The sequence below is a fragment of the Ranitomeya variabilis genome, chromosome 3, assembly GCF_051348905.1.
Source record: "Ranitomeya variabilis isolate aRanVar5 chromosome 3, aRanVar5.hap1, whole genome shotgun sequence".
In the NCBI taxonomy this organism is placed as follows: Eukaryota; Metazoa; Chordata; class Amphibia; order Anura; family Dendrobatidae; genus Ranitomeya; species Ranitomeya variabilis.
Genome location: NC_135234.1, coordinates 543795844 through 543817949, shown reverse-complemented (window position 1 = coordinate 543817949; position 22106 = coordinate 543795844). Strand labels below are relative to the sequence as shown.

Sequence of the window (22106 nt, the reverse complement as noted above, 5' to 3'; positions counted from 1 at the left end):
TAATTTAACCTGTCAGGGCAATGAAAGCATTATACAGATCTATTGTTAACAGAGCTCTTCAAACTTGATCATTTTTTATTGTGAAAAATATCAAGATATATTCACATTTTGATTTTGTTTTTAGAAACAATCAAAACTAAATAAAACAATCACACAAATAAACCAACATATACGTAATTAGAAACCAAATAAAAACCGGTGTTAACAGAGCTCTTAATTAAATATTTTTATTGTTTTATTTTCTTCTTTTTATTGAAGACAGATCATGCAGATCATTGCATACAAATTTAATCCTGTGATACTCAAGTAACACTTTTTGACAGTTCTTCCATCTGCATGTGTGTAGACAGAATTCAGAACCTTATTTGTTCTTTTTCAGGGTGGAATATTTGGTTGGAATCGCTTCTTTCAACCACTGCGGCAACGACGGGTTGCCAATCATGCAGAACCGCAAGCGCCACCACCTCCAGCACATGAAGAGCAGGTAAGCCATGTTGTATATGACTCACCAATATCTAGCAATAGGAGAAAGTAGAGATGCTAATATCTACCTTATTTTTTTTTTTTTATTATAGACTATATTTATGGAAAATGCCATTTTTTCTGGTTTTGTAAATGTTATATCATGTAAATGCCAAAAATATAAGTAATTTTCTCAAGAGGGAAAAAGGAAGCCATTTCAAGCCTGTTGTGGCATAAAATATTCTAGGGGATCAAGGACTGCAATTATTCACTTTACAGCGTAGTTCTTACTTCCATGCAGTATATATATTTTTCCTATTGCTATGACAGCACCCCACGAGAGAGGGGATCCGCCCACCATCAGGACAGGAACCTACAGGTTAAAAAGGGGGTGGTCCCCCTCGCCTCCTCAGTTGGGTTCCTGTCCTGAAGTAGCACCTGCGAGAAGACAAGCTTACCTGGGTCCAAGCAGCCTCTGCGCGGTATCTGAGGGAACGGCAGAGACTGGGACGCCAGGAGCAGCATCGGGGGTGATCTGCACGCAGACCCCTCCTGGTGGATGGATGTCGCGATCCCCAGTTCCGGGGGAGGGCCAGCCTGGGTCGGGCGGGCACAGCGCAGGTGGAGTGGGGCTCCCTGCATACATCCAGAAAGCCGGCTAACATCATCTTCTGGCTGCAGCAGTAAAGCACCTGTGACCCGGAAGTGGAGGTGAGGACTTCCGGGGGAGACCAGGGAGGAGAGGAGGCATGGCCGGGCCTTCTTAGGCTGACGCCGGGGCTGCAGCAGTGTGCAGCAAGAATGTCCTCTCTGGGGGATATGGAGGCACCGCCTGCGGAGGTGTCCGAGCAGCGCAAAAGAAGCAGCGGCAGTGGTTGCTCCAGGGTGAGCGAGACGACTGGCAAGAATGGTTAACGGGGCCGGCAGCCATCTGGGACCCCCTGCATTGTGCACTGGATCCCCTCCTCTGGAACCGGTACTCCACTGAGACACAGCTTCGGGTGGTGAGTGTGTATGATCACCTGGTAAGCTGAATTTCCCCCTTCTGTGCTCTATTCCCAGGTTAAGAAATTGTCAAAGACTAAGCACAAGCAATGTGCTTTGTGCATGGTACCCCTGCCTGACCGCTATGCTTAAAGACTTTGTCAGTCCTGCATATGCCAGACCCTTGAGGAGGAGGCTCCTGTTTGTACATTGGATCTAAGGGCCGTCATCAGGGAAGAAATTAGGAGCTCCCTTAAGGAAGAGGCCCATAGAAGAGCTACCATTGGGGTGAGCTCAGGATCTAGTCCGTCGATGAGGGGCAGCAGTTTGAGTCCTCAGAGACCCCTTCATCTTCGGACGAGGAGGAGAGGCCTTGCTTCCCCATAGAAAATATGAACTCATTGGTGAGGTCAGTGCGAGTCACCATGGGGGTCAAGGACAGTAGAGAGCCCAAATTGGCTCAGGACCTCATGTTCGCAGGCTTGTGTCAGAGGTCCCGTAAGTCCTTCCCGGTAATTAACACAGTTAAAAACCTTATTAAGAGGGAATGGGATAAGGGATTCCTGTCATCCGCTGCAAAACAGAGATATCCATTTGAGGATGATGTACTGGCAACATGGGTTAAGATTCCTAAGGTGGATGCGGCCGTGGCCTCCTCATCAATGAGATCTGCACTACCGCTGGAAGACGGAGGTCTTCTGAAGGATCCGAATGACAGAAAAGCAGTTGTGCTCCTGAAGCTGGTGTGGGAGTCATCAGCTGGGGCTTTTAAGCCAGCAATTGCAAGTACCTGCACCTCCAGATCCATCATGGTCTGGCTGGACCAGCTGAAGGATCAGTTACGTTCAAAGATCCCTTGAGACAATTTGCTAGACTCCCTCTCACAAATCTGAGGAGGGGCGGCTTACCTTGCAGATGCTTCAGTGGATTCTCTACGGTTGGTCGCTAGATCTGCTGGCCTGTCCAATGCTGCCCATCAAGCGATCTGGCTGAAGAGCTGGAAGGGGGACGCGCAAGCTACAGCAAAATTATGTACTATTCCATGACAGGGTGAGTACTTGTTTGGCCCCATGCTGGTTGAAATCCTCACGAAAGCAAGTGACAGAAAGAAAGGGTTCCCTAATTTGTCTACCCCTGCTTTCAGAAACACCTTTAAGAAGCGGTCGTACTTTCAAAAGAAATATGCAGACCGAGACTGGGAGCATGCGGAACCAAAGCGGAGAGGAGCTTACTTCGGTGGGGCCTTATTGTCCAAACGTAGGCGCAACTATCGCTAGACCTAATTACCCAGTGGGTGGTAGATTAAAATATTTTTACAATCAGTGGGTCCATATAACATCCAGAGCCTGAATCCTTGGTATTATATCATATGGGCTAAAATTGGATAAAATTTCGGAGTATTCCTTCCTGTTAACAACTTTCAAAAATTCCCCCGACCGCCAGCGGGCCCTGGAAATGGAAATTTTACAATTGAGGAAAAAGAGGGTCCTGGTGGAAGTCCCTAGGGGCCAGGAAGGAAAAGGGTTTTATTCTCCCTTATTCCTAATTTCCAAACCTGATGGTTCTTTTAAAGCCATTATAAATTTGCGGAAGCTAAATAGGTCCCTGCAGTGTCATACTTTCAAAATGGAATCCATCAAGTCTGCAACTAAACTTCTGTTTCCCAGGTGTTTCATGACACTCCTGTATTTAAAGGATGCCTACTACCATCTGCCTATTTACCAGGATCACCAGCAATATCTCAGAGTGGCGGTACATCTACGTGACCAAGTTAGGCATTTTCAATTCACCGCTATGCCATTCAGTCTGTCCATAGTGCCGCGTGTATTTACTAAAGTAATTGCGGAAGTCATGGCCTATTTGAGTCCACAAGATACCCTGGTTATACCAAACCTGGACGATTTCCTAATAGTAGGGGGTTGTACGTCCAGTGCTGTACCCGGCTAAAACATATAATATCATCCCTGCAGGTTCTCAGGTGGCTAGTCAATCTGGAGAAGTCGCGGCTAGTTCCCTCAACCCGTCAGAAATTCCTCGTCATTCTTCTGGACTCAATAGACCAACATTGTTTTCTACCAGGGGACAAAAAGATGGCCATCATCCGCAAGGTCAGGGGAGTAAGAGACAATCCTGATCTGACATTAAGAGATGCAATGTCCCTGCTGGGTTCCATGACGTCTTGCATACCAGCTGTACGGTGGGCTCAGTTCCACACCAGGACACTGCGGAACGAGGTGCTCGAAGCAGAAAGGAGGCAGCAGGGCCATCTGAGAGGAAAATTGTGGTTCTTGGTCGCCACGGTCAACAGTCTAATTTGGTGGGTAGATCTGCTACATTTATCCAGAGGGGTACTGTGGGGGATAAAGCCGGACAATATAGTTACAACTGACGCCAGCCCCTTGGGATGGGGAGCTCACAGGGGAGACAGTCTGGCCCAGGGGAAGTGGATTGCCAGGGAAGCTCAGTGTTCTTCTAATCTAAAGGAGCTTACGGCAGTAAAATATGCACTTCTACAGCTTTTACCATCTCTGCGGGGTTCCCATGTGAAGATACACACCGACAACACAACAGTTGTGGCCTATTTAAACCATCAAGGAGGACAAGGTCACAATCACTGATGTCCACTGTAGGAGACATTCTCACCTTAGCTGAAAATCACCTCCTCTCCCTATCAGCACGCCACATAAGGGGGGAGCACAATTTTCAGGTGGACTATCTCAGCCGACACTCCCTGCGCCCAGGGGAGTGGTCCCTAGATCGGCAGGTTTTCAAGCAGATAGTACATCTATGGTGTCTTCCGGTTATAGCCTTTTTGCGACAAGAAAGAACAGGCAGGTCAGGAGGTTCGCGTCGCTACGGGCATCGGACCAGCCAGAGATAATAGATTCCATTCAGGTCTGGTGGGATTATACTCTGGCATATGCGTTTCCCCCCGATGTGTTTGATCCTGTTGGTCATCAGGGAGGAGGGGGCGAGCGTAATACTGATTGTCCCCTTCTGGCCCAGGAGGCCATGGTTCTCCTGGCTAAGGGCGATGTCCGTGACTGACCCGTGGGTTCTGCCAACGAGCCCAGAGATTCTTTCCGTCATCCTCAGACAGAGGGTCTCCACTTGACAGCGTGTAATTTGAGAGGGAGCTGCTGAGGCGTAGAGGGTTCTCGGAGCCCTTAATTGCTAATTTACTAAACAGTAGGAAGGAAGTCACTACAAAGATTTATTGTAAAACCTGAAAAAGGTTTTTAAGTTTCCACTCAGCTTCCCTGTCGGATCAGGTTCCAATTCAGTCGATTCTGGAGTTCTTGCAGAAGGGCCGAGAATTGGAATTATCAGTCAATACCCCTAGGGTGCAGGTGTCGGCATTGTATAACTATAACGTGGCAGGGAACAGGTGGATCACTAGGTTCATCAAGGCTTGTGAGCGCAGTAACCCAGTTCATATTGCTAGATTGCCCCCATGGGATTTAAACCTGGTACTAGATGCATTGACGGGTCCTCCCTTTGAACCCTTAGGCCATGTGCACACGTTCAGGATTTTTCGCGTTTTTTTCGCGTTTTTTCGCTATAAAAACGTGATAAAAACGCAAAAAAAAGCTAACCTATGCCTCCTATTATTTACAGTGTATTCCGCATTTTTTGTGCAAATGTTGCGATTTTTTCCGCGAAAAAATCGCATCGCGGAAAAAAAAGCAACATGTTCATTAAAAATGTGGAATTGCGGGGATTCCGCACACCTAGGAGTCCATTGATCTGCTTACTTCCCGCATGGGGCTGTGCACACCATGCGGGAAGTAAGCAGATTATGTGCGGTTGGTACCCAGGGTGGAGGAGAGGAGACTCTCCTCCACGGACTGGGCACCATATAAGTGGTAAAAAAAAAAAGAATTAAAATAAAAAATAGTGATATACTCACCTTCGATGTCTTCCCGCCTCTCAGGTGCATGCTGCCGCTTCGGTTCCTGTAGCTGGTGTGCGGTGAAGGACCTGCGATGACGTCACGGTCCTGTGATTGGTCGAGACCGGTCATGTGACCGCTCACGTGACCGCGATGTCATGGAAGGTCCTGCGCGCACACACCATGTATACGGAACGGACGCCGCTGAGGTCTGCAGGGGAGTATAAGCATTTTTTTTATTTTTTTTATTATTTTTAAACATTCTATCTTTTACTATAGATGCTGCATAAGCAGCATCTATAGTAAAAAGTTGGTCACACTTGTCAAACAGTATGTTTGACAAGTGTGACCAACCTGTCAGTCAGTTTTCCAAGCGATGCTACAGATCGCTTGGAAAACTTTAGCACTCTGCAAGCTAATTACGCTTGCAGAATGCTAAAAAATCCGCGAAAAAAACGCAAAAAAAAACGCAAAAAAAAAAATGCGGATTTCTTGCAGAAATTTTCCGGTTTTCTTCAGGAAATTTCTGCAAGAAATCCGGACATGTGCACATACCCTTAGACTCGGATTCACTGAAGGTACTGACCCTTAAAACAGCTCTGCTAATAGCCTTAACCTCTGCGTGACATTCAGGTGTTGTCAGTAGATATCCCCCTTTCCTGATGGTTTATCAAGATAAGATAGTTTTAAAACCAGACCCAGCCTACCTACCGAAGGTCGTCATTGTCCTGGGTGGAAAAGGTGGACGTCTCCATTGATCTAATTTGTAAGGCGGCAAAATGGTCGTCACCTTCCACCTTTTATAGACACTACGATCTTGATCTTAAGTCCTCTTCCAGTTTAGACTCTGGCCGATCAGTACTTAATGCTGTGGTCCACCCAGGTGATAGTCTCTGAAAGTCTCTCGTGGGGTGCTGTCGTGGCTATAGGAAAACCGGTTATTATGTACTGGCAATAGGATTTTACAGAGTCCACGACAGCACCCGCATATTCCCTCCCGTTATTGAGTACTGGATTTCCTGCACTCAAGTGAAGGAAGGTGTGTTATATACCGTATTTACTCGAGTATAAGCCGACCCGAGTATAGGCCGACCCCCCTAATTTTGCCACAAAAAACTGGGAAAACGTATTGACTCGAGTATAAGCCTAGGGTGGAAAATGCAGCAGCTACCGGTGAATTTCAAAAATAAAAATAGATGCTCCATACCGTTCATTATGGCCCCATAGATGCTCCATATAAAGCTGTGCCACATATAATGCTCTGCACCGTTCATTATAGCCCCATAGATGCTCCACATAAAGCTGTGCCATATATAATGCTCTGCACCGTTCATTATGGCCCCATAGATGCTCCATAGAAAGCTGTGCCATATATAATGCTCTGCACCGTTCGGTATGACCCCATAGATGCTCCACAGAAAGCTGTGCCATATATAATGCTCTGCACTGTTCATTATGACCCCATAGATGCTCCACATAAAGCTGTGCCATATATAATGCTCTGCACCGTTCATTATGGCCCCATAGATGCTCCACATAAAGCTGTGCCATATATAATGCTCTGCACCGTTCATTATGGCCCCATAGATGCTCCATAGAAAGCTGTGCAATATATAATGCTGCTGCTGCTGCAATAAAAAAAAAAAATTACATACTCACCTCTCTTGCTGCCCGCAGCTCCTCAGAGTCCCGTCTCGGCGTCTCTCCGCACTGACTGTTCAGGCAGAGGGCGGCGCGCACACTAGTACGTCATCGCGCCCTCTGACCTGAACAGTCAGAGCAAGAGGACGGGAAGACGGAGCGGCGCCCGGCGTGTGGAACGTGGACAGGTAACTATGACATACTTACCTGCTCCCGGCGTCCCTGGCTCCTTATCCCGGACAGCTGGTCTCCGGGTGCCGCAGCCTCTTCCTCTGTCAGCGGTCACCGTTACCGCTCATTAGAGAAATGAATATGCGGCTCCACCCCTATGGGAGTGGAGTCCATATTCATAACTTTAATGAGCGGTCCCACGTGACCGCTGAACAGGGGGAAGAGCTGCGGCACCAAAGACCGTGGGACTGGCAGGGGGAGCGCCGGGACTAGGTGAGTATGCGACCGTCCTCTCTCCCCCTCACCCGCCGACCCCACCGCCGATCATGACTCGAGTATAAGCCGAGAGGGGCACTTTCAGCTCCAAAATTTGGGCTGAAAATCTCGGCTTATACTCGAGTATATACGGTAGATATTCACTCTATGATGGTATTGTATAGTGTAAGTAACATGTTTGTTGTGTACTATTGCTATGGACGGTTCCTCTCATACTCTGAAAACCAACTGAGGATGCGAGGGGGACCGCCCCCCTTTTTAACCTGTAGGTTCCTGTTCTGATTGTGGGAGGATCCCCTCTCTTGTGGGGTGCTGTCGTGGACTCTAAAATACTATTACCGGAACGTAATAACCAGTCCATATATAAATCACAAGATCCTGCCCAATGCTTTATGGCAAATCTCTAAGCTTGAGCTAACTGCCTCATCTTTTCTTATATCAGAATGGCTGAATAATGCTTTATTAAAATCCAATAGCTAAATCTCCTAGCATTATGGGAGAGCTCTTCAGTGTTCCTCCGCCTTCCTTATGCTGAGATCTCACTCTGCTCAGTACAAGCTGCAGCTGTCAGTCAGGCTGGGGTTGGAAGAGATTACATACGTTTAGGTTTATAAGCATTCTTCTCTTTACCTGGACTCATAAAACGCTTATTTTAATATCAGGCTTTTACAGCTATTCTGATATGGATTTCAATAGAAAACGCTTCCGTCTTATCAAGGCTGAGGGTATGTGCACACGCTGCGGATTCTGCTGCGGATTTTTCCGCAGCGGATTTGGAAAATCCGCAGTGCAAAACCACTGCGGTTTTCACTGCGGATTTTCTCGTGGTTTCTTCTGCGGATTCCTCTGCGGGTTTTCAACTGCACTTTCCTATTGGTGCTGGTTGAAAACCGCTGTGGAATCCGCAGAAAGAAGTGACATGCTGCGGAAAATAATCCGCTGTGTTTCCGCGCGGAATTTTCCGCAGCATGTGCACAGCGTTTTTTTTTTCCCATAGGTTTACATGGTACTGTAAACTTTGGGAAAACTGCTGCGGATCCGCAGCGTCAAATCCGCTGCGGATCCGCAGCAGAATCCGCAGCGTGTGCACATACCCTAAGAGATCTATGTATGTACAGTTAGGTCCATATATATTTGGACAGAGGCAACATTTTTCTAATTTTGGTTATAGACATTACCACAATGAATTTTAAACAAAACAATTCAGATGCAGCTGAAGTTCAGACTTTCAACTTTCATTTGAGGGTATCCACATTAAAATTGGATGAAGGGTTTAGGAGTTTAGGAGTCCAAATATATATGGACCTAACTGTATGTAATATATATTATGAAATAGGATGGCCAAGATAACTGAGGCCAAAGTTAGCATATAATTGGTCAGTTGCTTTTCCTCTATAGTTATTTATATACTTGTTTCGTTCTGCTTAGTGCATGTCAATAATTGAATTGGTGACATTATAATGGATTGTCTCAAGTTCTTAAATAGTTAAAATTGCTAAGTTCTTGTGAAAAAGACAAGTTTGCCACCTCATTTTTGTTAAAAATCCTCTCCATTCCCAAGAAGTAGGTTACTGGCCTCCCCCAGTCTAAAAGTGGCTGGTTGCCTAGTCAAGGAGCACACACTGCTTGAGGTTTTATGTTTTGTAGCCTGCATGCACCTCTCTGACCGGATTCCTGCATCTGTCAAGCTTCAGTGCTCCTGCACTTTACCAATAAGCGCATAGTTTAGACCAGCTATGTGACCATGCCGATGGTTTCAACTGTTGGTCTTCAGGAGCACACCGCCTGAGTAGCCAGGAACTGGGGAGTCAGTGGAGCAGTGCACTCCTGAACACAGAAGATTAGATAACCCCATTGAAGGGTTTCCACATTTAACATGAGATTGATAGACCATCGATGTATGATCATTGGGGTTACAGGTTACAGCACTATTGTGAGCACTACATGTTTTTCATTGTACAAATAAGAATAGCAGCTCTTCATAGTCGCTCTGTGCTGATTGGCCAGGCTCTGTTGGTTGAACCTCCACTGATCAAAGATTGATGACATATCTTAGGGATACGCTAGTAATCCTTGACATGCCTTGTTATTAGCACCTAGTTTTTTTACCCAAATCTTTTTAATTTTTTTCTTTTCTTTAAAGAGTTGGGGCCTAAGCATTTTTAATTGTTTACACTAGAAAAATTGTGTGAATCACTTTCAAAAGTTGCAAAATTTTTGTCCAGCACAGTTGTACAAAATTTTGAAACTTTGTGTGTTTTCACAACAGTTTCAGGCAGCAAAATGAGCTGTGCTGGGGAAGAACAGGGACAAGGTGTGTCACTGCCACCCATCAAATTCATCCATAGTGGCAGCGTTTCTTAAGCCAGAAATTATACTCCACTCCCTGACTGGAGTAATATTTCCGGTGAGGCGCATGCCTATGATAAGATGTGCCATATTAAGTGGCATGCGCTCAGGGTAGGACTGGGGAGTCTGGGGCCCACAAGGGGAATTGACTCTAGGGGCCCACACTCCAGCTATATGCAAATATCTGTAAGCCGTTATTTCTGTTATAGTGGAGCATCGACTTTAAAACACAGGCGGCTCCTGCATATCTAGTGTGTGCCACCATAATTGGGATGTACAATTATGGTAGTTTACATTAAGGCTGTGTGCACACGTTGCGTTTTTGTCGCATTTTTTCCATGTTTTTTGCTATAAAAATCGCATACATATGCATCCCATCATTTAGAATGCATTCCGCAATTTTTGTGCATATGTTGCATTTTTTTCCGCGAAAAAAACGCATCGCGGTAAAAAACGCAGTATTTTCATTAATTTTGTGGATTTTTGGCGGATTTCCCACTATATTATTGCATTTGGAACCTCCGGAAAAATCCGCAAAAAAAACGCACAAAAAACTCGAAAAAAACGCATGCGGAAAATGTCTGTTATTGTTCAGGAAATTTCTGCAAGAAATCCTGACGTGTGCACATAGCCTAAAGGAGTTCTTTGGTTACAACAAGTTATCACCGATCCATAGGATCTTCAGGATAGTTGGTCCCTTAGTTCCAACCATTAGAGACTGCACCGATTGGAAGAATGAAGAAGTTTTATCCCTGATAGGACACATCCCCTTTTTATAATGCAGCGGCAGGTGGGATATCTGACCGCAGCTCCATTCATTTTCTTTGGGGCTTCCAGAAAAAAATAAAAGCAGCGCTCGCAGCCACTGAGTGAATGAATACATCAGTGGTCAAGTTGACCATGCCGCTAGGGTCTAATGGGGATAAAAGTTCCACATTCTGCCGATTGGGTCTAAGCCAGAGGTGTCAAACTGCATTCCTCGAGGGCCGCCAACAGGTCATGTTTTCAGGATTTCCTTGTATTGCACAGGTGATAATTTAATCACCTGCACAGAATGATTCCAGCACCTTGTGGAATGCTAAGGAAATCCTGAAAACATGACCTGTTGGCGGCCCTCGAGGAATGCAGTTTGACACCTCTGGTCTAAGCAGTCCGACCCCCTCCAATCAATACGTTATCACTTATTCTGTGGAGAAGTGATTACTTTTTTTTTTACAGGAGAACTCCTGTAAGTGCATCTCTGCTGCCGTGTTCCAAATATTAAATCAAATACTAAAGTATTTGAAGTATTTAAAGTATTAAAGAAATAATCTTCTCTTACTTAATATTAGAGAGGACAAATGACTGCCATACACAACACAATCCACTATACCAAGACCAAAAATACCACATACAGGGAAGAAATACCACCATAATATGACTAGACCACATAGTGACTGAATAATACCACATACAAGGAACAAACACGCAACACCATAAACAGTCCACATAGTGACTGAATAACGCCACATATTACCAGCATATAGCGACCAAATAATAACACATACAGGGAGAAATACCACCACACCATAACTAGACTACATATTCCGCCACAGTGACTGAATAATACCACATACAAGGGACAAATACCGCCACACTCTGACCAGACCACAAATTACCACCACATATTGACCGAATAATACCCCATACAGGGGATTAATACCACCACACTGTGACCAGGCCATAAATTACCACCACAGTTACCGAATACTACAATACTGATCATGGATACAAACCACAATACGAACAGCACTGTTATTACCACCAGTGACATTATACACAAAAGCTCTGTATATAGTATACAGTGTATAGTGTAAGTGTACAGGTAATACAGCGATCACCAGTGACATTATACACAGAAGCTCTGTATATAGTGTATAGTATACAGGTAATGCAGCAATCACTAGTGACATTATACACAGGAGCTCTCTATATAGTGTCAGTGTATAGTGTCAGACTCTACAACCCCTTCTCCATGCGAATGGCAGTTGTGTATCATCCTCCGGGTCCCTCATGTCAGTTCCTGGATAAATTTGCCACCTGGCTTCCACATTTTCTCTCCTGTGACATCCCCACTCTCATCAGGGAAGACTTTAACCCCTTCATGACCCAGCCTATTTTGACCTTAATGAATTGGCCGTTTTTTGCAATTCTGACCAGTGTCCCTTTATGAGGTAATAACTCAGGAACGCTTCAACGGATCCTAGCGGTTTTGAGACTGTTTTTTCGTGACATATTGGGCTTCATGTTAGTGGTAAATTTAGGTAGATAATTTTTGCGTTTATTTGTGAAAAAAATGGAAATTTGGCGAAAATTTTGAAAATTTTGCAATTTTCAAATTTTGAATTTTTATTCTGTTAAACGAGAGAGTTATGTGACACAAAACAGTTAATAAATAACATTACCCACATGTCTTCTTTACATCAGCACAATTTTGGAAACAATTTTTTTTTTTGCTAGGAAGTTATATAAGGGTTAAAATTTGACCAGCGATTTCTCATTTTTACAACAAAATTTACAAAACCATTTTTTTAGGGACCACCTCACATTTGAAGTCAGTTTGAGGGGTCTATGTGGCTGAAAATACCCAAAAGTGACACCATTCTAAAAACTGCACCCCTCAAGGTACTCAAATCCACATTCAAGAAGTTTATTAACCCTTCAGGTGCTTCAGAGCAGCAGAAGCAACATGGAAGGAAAAAATGAACATTTAACTTTTTAGTTACAAAAATGATCTTTTAGCAACAATTTTTTTATTTTCTCAAGGGTAAAAAGAGAAACTGGACCCCAAAAGTTATTGTACAATTTGTTCTGAGTACGCCGATACCCCATATGTGGGGGGAATCACTGTTTGGGCACACGACAGGGCTCGGAAGGGAAAGAGCGCCATTTGACTTTTTCAATGAAAAATAGGCTCCAATCTTTAGCGGACACCATGTCGCGTTTGGAGAGCTCCTGTGTGCCTAAATATTTGAGCTCCCCCACAAGTGACCCCATTTTGGAAACTAGACCCCCCAAGGAACTTATCTAGAAGCATAGTGAGCACTTTGAACCCCCAAGTGCTTCACAAATTGATCCGTAAAAATGAAAAAGTACTTTTTTTTCACAAAAAATTTATTTTAGCCTCAATTTGTTCATTTCCACATGGGCAACAGGATAAAATGGATCCTAAAATTTATTGGGCAACTTCTCCTGAGTACACTGATACCTCACATGTGGGGGTAAACCACTGATTGGGCACACGGCAGGGCTCGGAAGGGAAGGAGCGCCATTTGACTTTTTGAATGAAAAATTAGCTCCAATCTTTAGCGGACACCATGTCGCGTTTGGAGAGCCCCTGTGTGCCTAAACATTGGAGCTCCCCCACATGTGACCCCATTTTGGAAACTAGACCCCCCAAGGAACTTATCTAGATGCATAGTGAGCACTTTGAACCCCAAGGTGCTTCACAAATTGATCCGTAAAAATTAAATAGTACTTTTTTTTTCACAAAAAATTTATTTTAGCCTCAATTTGTTCATTTCCACATGGGCAGCAGGATAAAATGGATCCTAAAATTTATTGGGAAATTTCTCCTGAGTACACTGATACCCCATATGTGGGGGTAAACCACTGTTTGGGCACACGTCGGGGCTCGGAAGGGAAGTAGTGACGTTTTGGAATGCAGACTTTGATGGAATGGTCTGCGGGCATCATGTTATGTTTGCAGAACCCCTGATGTGCCTAAACAGTAGAAACCCCCCACAAGTGACCCCATTTTGGAAACTAGACCCCCCAAGGAACTTATCTAGATATGTGGTGAGCATTTTGAACCCCCAAGTGCTTCACAGAAGTTTACAACGCAGAGCTGTGAAAATAAAAAATCATTTTTCTTTCCTCAAAAATGATGTTTTAGCAAGCAACTTTTTATTTTCACAAGGGTAAAAGAAGAAATTGGACCGCAATGGTCGTTGCCCAGTTTGTCCCGAGTATGCTGGTACCCCATATGTGGGGGTAAACCACTGTTTTAGCACACATCGGGGCTCGGAAGGGAAGTAGTGACGTTTTGAAATGCAGACTTTGATGGAATGGTCTGCAGGCGTCACGTTGCATTTTCAGAGCCCCTGAGGTGCCTAAACAGTAGAAACCCCCCACAAGTGACCCTATTTTGGAAACTAGACCCCCAAAGGAACTTATCTAGATATGTGGTGAGCATTTTGAACCCCCAAGTGCTTCACAGAAGTTTACAACGCAGAGCTGTGAAAATAAAAAATCATTTTTCTTTCCTCAAAAATGATGTTTTAGCAAGCAATTTTTCATTTTCACAAGGTTAAAAGGAGAAATTGGACCCCAAAAGTTGTTGTCCAGTTTGTCCTGAGTACGCTGATACCCCATATGTGGGGGGAAACCACTGTTTTGGCACACGTCGGGGCTCGGAAGGGAAGTAGTGACGTTTTGGAATGCAGACTTTGATGGAATGGTCTGCGGGCATCATGTTATGTTTGCAGAGCCCCTGATGTACCTAAACAGTAGAAACCCCCCACAAGTGACTCTATTTTGGAAACTAGACCCCCAAAGGAACTTATCTAGATATGTGGTGAGCACTTTGAACCCCCAAGTGCTTCACAGAAGTTTACAACGCAGAGCCGTGAAAATATAAAATAATTTTTCTTTCCTCAAATATGATGTTTTAGCAAGCAATTTTTTATTTTCACAAGCGTAACAGGAGAAATTGGACCCCAATAATTGTTGCCCAGTTTGTCCCGAATATACTGGTACCCCATATGTGGGGGTAAACCACTGTTTGGGCGCACGTCGGGGCTCGGAAAGGAGGGAGCACCATTTGACTTTTTGAGTGCAAGATTGGCTGGAATCAATGGTGGCGCCATGTTGCGTTTGGAGACCCCTGATGTGCCTAAACAGTGGAAACCCCTCATTTCTAACTCCAACACTAACCCCAACACACCCCTAACCCTAATCCCAACTCTAGCCATAACCCTAACCACAACCCTAACCCCAACACACCCCTAACCACAACCCTAACCCCAACACACCCCTAATCCTAACCCTAACCACAACCCTAACCCCAACACACCCATAACCCTAACCACAAGCCTAATCTTAACCCTATTTCCAACCCTAGCCCTAATTCCAACCCTAACTCTAATTCCAACCCTAACCCTAAGGCTATGTGCCCACGTTGCGGATTCGTGTGAGATTTTTCCGCACCATTTTTGAAAAATCCGCAGGTAAAAGGCAATGCGTTTTACCTGCGGATTTATTGCGGATTTCCAGTGTTTTTTGTGCGGATTTCACCTGCGGATTCCTATTGAGGAACAGTTGTAAAACGCTGCATAATCCGCACAAAGAATTGACATGCTGTGGAAAATACAACGCAGCGTTCCCGCGCTGTATTTTCCGCACCGTGGGCACAGCGGATTTGGTTTTCCATAGGTTTACATGGAACTGTAAACCTGATGGAACACTGCTACGAATCCACAGCGGCCAATCCACTGCGGATACGCAGCCAAATCCGCACCGTGTGCACATAGCTTAATTCTAAGGCTATGTGCACACGCTTCGGAAAACGCTGCGGATCTGCAGTGTTTCCGCAGCTGCGGGTGCGCAGCAGTTTCCCGTGAGTTTATAGTTCAATGTAAACCTATGGGAAACAAACGCTGTGCCCATGCTGCGGGAAAAAATGCGCGGAAACGCAGCGGTTTACATTCTGGAGCATGTCACTTCTTTCTGCGGATTCCGCAGCGGTTTTACACCTGCTCCAATAGAAAACTGCAGTTGTAAAACCGCAGTGAAATCCGCAGGAAAACCACGGTGAATCCGCGATAAATCCGCAGCGGTTTTGCACTGCGGATTTAACAAATCTGCTGCGGAAAAATCCGCAGAGGACCAGAATACGTGTGCGCATACCCTAACCCTAGTTCTAACCCTAACCCTAGTTCTAACCCTAACCCTAGTTCTAACCCTAACCCTAGTTCTAACCCTAACCCTAGTTCTAACCCTAACCCTAGTTCTAACTTTAGTGGGGGAAAAAATAAAAAAATATATATTTTCTTTATTTTATTGTTGTCCCTACCTATGGGGGTGATAAAGGGGGGGGGTTCATTTACTATTTTTTTATTTTGATCACTGTGATAGGTTTTATCACAGTGCTCAAAATGTACATCGAACGAATCTGCCGGCCGGCAGATTCGGCGGGCGCACTGCGCATGCGCCCGCCATTTTGGAAGATGGCGGCGCCCAGGGAGAAGACGGATGGACACCAGGAAGCTCGGTAAGTATGAAGGGGGAGATCGGGGCACGGGGGGTGGATCGGAGGACGGGGGGGTGGATCGCAGAACGGGGGGAGCAGACAGGAGGACGGGGGAGCGGACAGGAGGACGGAGGGGACCGGACCACCGAACGGAGGACTGGGGAGTAGATCGTGGGGGGGGGGCAGACCAGTATTTCCAGCCATGGCCGATGATATTGCAGCATCGGCCATGGCTGGATTGCAATATTTCACCAGTTTTTTAGGTGAAATATTACAAATTGCTCTGATTGGCTGTTGCACTTTCAACAGCCAATCAGAGCGATCGTAGCCACGGGGGGTGAAGCCACCCCCCCTGGGCTGAAGTACCACTCCCCCTGTCCCTGCAGGTCGGGTGAAATTGGAGTTAACCCTTTCACACGATCTGCAGGGACGCGATCATTCTGTGACACAGCATATGCGTCACAGGTCGGATTGGCACCGACTTTCATGACGCATACGCTGTGTCACAGGTCGGGAAGGGGTTAACATCCCCATTGGTTTTCCCCTCTCCCCATCTGCCACTCATCTTTTTATCTCTAATCTACTCATTTGGCCTTTCACAACTTACTAACTCTCCTACGAATGAAGATGGAAACTCCTTGGACCTGGCCTTCTCCCGGTTCTGCTCAGTGTATGATTTTACCAACTCCCCTCTCCCGCTTTCTGACCACAACCTTCTTTCATTCTCTGTCAAGAACTGTCATCCCGCTCAGGACACCCCTACTTTCCACACTTATAGAAGTATATGTGCCATTAACACCCAGAAACTTATGAAGAATTTGCAGTCGTCATGGCCCCAATCTCCTACCTCTCATGTCCTGACTCATGAAGCTGCACCTCCTATACATAGAACAACTCTGCACAGATGGTGACAACCCTAGCATGCGCTGTAAATATGTTTGCTTCAGCAGTTCTCCAGGTCCACCTAACGTTTGTGGAGAATATCCAATCTGGCCGAAGATTTCATCCATTACAAGTTTATGCTTAAAACATACAACTCTACCCCTCACCTCTCGAAACAAACCTATTTCAACACCCTTATCACCTCACTTTCCAATAATCCTAAAAGTCTCTTTCACACTTTTCATTCCCTACTCAATCCAAGTGTGCCAGCCCCAACCACAGATCTGGCCAATTATTTCAAAGAAAGAATTGACCATATCCGACAGGAAATTTTCTCCCAATCTTCTCATAACATGCACTGCCCTTCCTCCTCCACTTCATCTAGCTCACTTTTTCTTCGAACCAGTCATGGAAGAAATGATCAGGCTCCTTGCATCTTCTCATCCTACTACTTGCACCAGTGACCCTATTCCTTCACATCTCCCCCAGTCTGTTTTCCCTGCTGTCACCACTCACCTAACAAAATCATTCAACCTCTCTCTTTTTTTATATCTTTCCCTCCTCATTTAAACATCCCATCATACATCCATTACTTAACCATCCCTTGACCAAAACTGTGCTGCTAACTATAGACCTGTCTCTAATCTTCCCTTCAACTCTAAACCCCTGAAACGCTTGGTCCACTCCCGTCTTATCCGCTATCTCTTAGATCACTCTCTTCTTGACCCTCTTCAATCCGGTTTCCACTCTTTACACTCTACTGAAACTGCCCGCACTAAAATCTTTATTGATCTACTAACAGCTAACTCTAATGGTCTCTTCTCCATGCTAATTCTCCTGGATCTCTCTGCAGCATTCGACACTGTGGATCATCACCTCCTCCTTACTATGCTTCGCTCCATTGACCTCAATTACACTGTTCTCTCCTGGTTCTCTTCCTACCTCTCTGACTGCTCCTTCACTGTATCTTTTGCTGGCTCATCCTCCTCTCATCATCTCCTTACTGTTGGGGTTCCTCAAGGATCAGTCCTAGGCCCCCTTCTCTTTTCCTTGTATACTGCCCCTATTGGACAAACAATCAATAGATTTGGCTTCCAGTCCCATCTCTATGCTGATGACACCCAACTATACACCTCTACTCCTGACATCACGCTTGCATTATTACAAAACACCAGTGATTGTCTTACCGCTGTCTCCAACATCATGTCCTCCCTCTTTCTGAAACTGAACTTCTTGTGTTTCCTCCCTCCACTAACCTATATATGCCTGACATTTCCATTTTGTGTGTGGTACTGCCATTACACCCCAGGAACATGCCCGCTGTCTTGGAGTCATACTTGATTCAGAGCTTTCATTCACCCCCCCAATTCCAATCACTGGCTCGCTCTTGTTATCTGCACCTCAAAAACATTTGTAGAATTCAACCTTTTCTTACTTTCGACTCTGCATATACTCTTACTGTTGCTCTTATTCACTCTTGTCTGGACTATATCAACTCTCTACTAATCTGTTTCCCTCTTACCAAACTCTCAACTCTCCAATCTGTCTTGAATGCTGCAGCCAGGATCATATTTCTCACCAACCGCTACATCGATGCCTCTATCTTGTGCCTGTCATTGCACTGGTTACCCATCCACTCCAGAGTTCAATACAAACTTATCACTCTCACCCTCAAAACTCTCCACGGTTCATCACAACCCTACATCTCCTCCCTCGTCTCAGTCTACCACCCTACCCATGCCCTCCATTCTGCTAATGACCTAAGGTTAACATCCTTATTAATCAGAACCTCCCACTCCCATCTCCAAGACTTCTCACGTGCTGCGCCAATTCTTTGGAATGCACTACCCAGGATAATTCGATGGATCCCCAATATTCACAGTTTTAAGCGAGCCCTAAAAATGTATTTCTTCAGACTGGCCTACCGCCTCAATATATTTATCGAACTATCCCTGTGTTGCACATTCCACAGTGACATCTGTAGTTGCCGTTCTTCATCTTCACTTTTCTTCTTCATCCAGCACAGACCGCAGATTACCTCTTCCAGCCTCGACTCGTCTCTGCAAAACAATAACACACAGTCATCAATAGCAGATCGCTTCCAGAGCACATTCCCCACTTTTTCCCCGGCTTCTACACTATGTCAGATGAAAAAAAAAAGTGACATAGTGCCACCCTGCACAGTAACAGGATCCCCCCTTTTTTCCTATCATGGAAAACAGTTTCCTAAAAAGCAAATTATATTACATTAGTAATAATGTCTCGAATTGGACCCTAAAGAAATTATGTTCCCCACTTATCACCATAAACTAATATAGCATGATCCTCATTCTGGCCTCCAAACTGTAATTAAGTCCCTCATCCTGGCACCCCTTATTTAATATTCTCTCCCAGCCTGGCACCCTTTGTTTTTTAATATGCCCAAACCTGGCCCTCTGTCTCTTGTCCAGCCTGGACCCCATATGTGCAGCCTCCACTATCCATTCCGCCTCCACCTACTATCCATACTGGCCCCCATATGTCCCTTGTCCTGCCCCCCATATATCTATCCTGGCCCCCCCCCCCATATATCCGTCCTGGATCCCCCATATATCCAGCCTGATCCCATGTCCTGATCCACATATATCCATCCTGGCTCCCATATGTCCCTTGTCCTGCCCCCCTCCATATATCCATCATGGCCCCTCCATATATCCATCCTGGCTCCCCATATATCCATCCTAGCCTCTCCATATATGTATCCTGGCCCTCCCCATATATTCATCCTGGCCCTTCCATGTATCCATCCTGTCCCCTCCGTATATCCATCCTGGCCCCTCCATATATCTATCCTGGTCCCTCCATATATCCATCCTGCCCCCTCCATATATCCATCCTAGCTCCCCCATATATCCATCCTGGCTCCTCCATATGTCCATCCTAGCCTCTCCATATATGCATTCTGGCCCTCTCCATATATCCATCCTGGCCCCCTCATATATCCATCCTGGCCCCTCCATATAGCCTTCCTGGTCCCTCCATGTATCCATCTTGGAAGGGCTATGGAGGCGGTAAGCCATACCTCTGACTCCTCAATTTCCATTACACTGACTCTGACTCCACCAAAATGGACCGACTCCACGACTGACTCCACAGCCCTGCCAGGGCTGTGGAGTCAATAAGCCAAACCTCCAACTCCTCAATTTTCATGACACCCACTCCACCAAAATGGGCTCCGACTCCATGACTCCGCAGCCCCCCATATATCCATCCTGACACCTCCATATATCCATCCTGGCCTCTCCATATCTCCATCCTGGCTCCCCCATATATCCATCCTAGCCCCCCCCCCCCCCCCTCATATATCCATCCTGGCCTTTCCATATATCCATCCTGGCTCCCCCATATATCCATACTAGCCCCCCATATATCCATCCTGGCCCCTCCATATATCCATCCTGGCTCCCCCATATCTCAATCCTGGCTCCCTCATATTTCCATCCTAAAATGTTAATGCACTCAATACTTTGGGCTCCTTTTGCATCTCACAGAACACTCGGACCACTGTTAATCTATGGGGAAGCTCACATCACCATATTTTTTCTCAGGCGTATTCGACGTGCGTGTAAAATCGCAGCATGCTGCGATTGTACTCGTGTATCGTCCAAGACTCGCCAATGTAAGCCTATGGGTGCGAGAAAAGCCACACGGAACAGCCTTACTATTACTATTTATTTACAGCAGGATACTTGCTCATTGTTTTTACCCTAGGATGTGTTTGTTAATAGTCATGAATGTGAAGCTACACATTTCTTTGGTTTTGCTATAGAATTCTTAAATTGTAAAATATTTAAAATCTGCAATTTATTTTGTCGTTTTACCATCCCAGAAAAGCATTCAAGTGTGTAAACTGCTGAATTTCAGAAGTCAACAACTATGCAGTATTTTATTTAATAGACATGTTAAGTGTTCGCCTGAATCAAGAACAATATATTAATACTTTCACTCAAGTGAAGAAAAAGATCAGTAAAAACTCTTGTTATTTCCCACCAGATGTCTTATTGGAAAGCCCATTATCGATATTACTAAAAATAATATGCAAGTCACATTTCTAGAGCAGATGCCTAAAACCAAACATGGCATAAAAATAGTTCATATAAAATTCTCCACCTAAACCCTCTCAGTCGTTTAATCGGTGGGATCTATAGACAGTTACCTACCAGTAACCTGTTATGCTTTGAAATAAATGATTAAGTAGAAATATATTTTCTACTTGGATTAAGAGTTCAATCTTAATCTTCTCCGGCCTGAGGGAGTCTGATTTAGCTATAGAATCAAGGCACGCTTTTCACTCTGTAAGGCCCCTTTCCCACATCATTTTTTGCCGTCAGTCACAATCCGTTGGCTCGACAGATCTGTCGCAGATTGTGAAAAACTGATGTGACGGATCCGTTTTTTCGACGGATCCTACTAGCGGATCTGGCTACTTGGATCCTAAAAAAATCGGAGCATGCTCAGTAAAAAAAAAACGGATTCCGTCATTTGAGCCCATAGGCTTCCATTTGAGCAAACGATGGACGGCGATAGATCCGTCGCTGTCCGTTTTTTCGACGGACACAAAAAACGTTACTTTGTCCATTGTCTCCGGCCACTGGACAAACAATTTTCGACGGATTCGGCGAACGACGGATGAAACGTGAGGCCATCCATCGCTAATACAAGTCTATGAGAAAAAAACGGATCCGGCGGCATCAGTCGCTGGATCCGTTTTTTTTTCAAAATTCGACGGATTGCGACTGATAGCAAAAAACTGATTTGTGAAAGGGGCCTAAATTACAAAGGGGCCTAAGCTTCTGATTCATTAAAGAAGTTGTACACTACTTGGACAACTTCTTCTCATACCCCTGGCTTGGCCCCCAGAAAAAATAAAGCTTATACTCTCCTCCCGTGCTGCCGCCGTTCCCATGGGAACAGCTCCAGCATGGGAGGTGAGTATAGGCTTTATTATTTTAAGGGGGCCAAACATTTGGATCACGAAGGGGTTGTCCTAGTAGTGGACAACCCCTTTAAGACTGGCATTTCATACACCTGACTTAATGAGGGGCATGAAGTAATAACGTGCTGAATTCATTAAAAGTCGCATGCAGGGTCGGCCTGGCCTGATATCGGGGAGATCCCTGG

At 45.3% G+C, this 22106-nt stretch overlaps 1 protein-coding gene across 2 annotated transcripts in view; it reads left to right on the top strand.

Moving 5' to 3' along the window:
- UBAC2 (UBA domain containing 2) overlaps window positions 1–22106 on the top strand; it is a 249802-nt gene that overhangs the window by 214054 nt on the left and 13642 nt on the right. For both annotated transcript variants that reach the window (XR_013223960.1, XM_077297117.1), the window contains exon 9: window positions 380–484. Coding sequence is in view for 1 of the 2 variants with exons in the window: in XM_077297117.1 (XP_077153232.1) it covers window positions 380–484 (105 nt within the window). In the remaining variant the exon portion in view is untranslated. The remainder of the gene's footprint in view (window positions 1–379; window positions 485–22106) is intronic.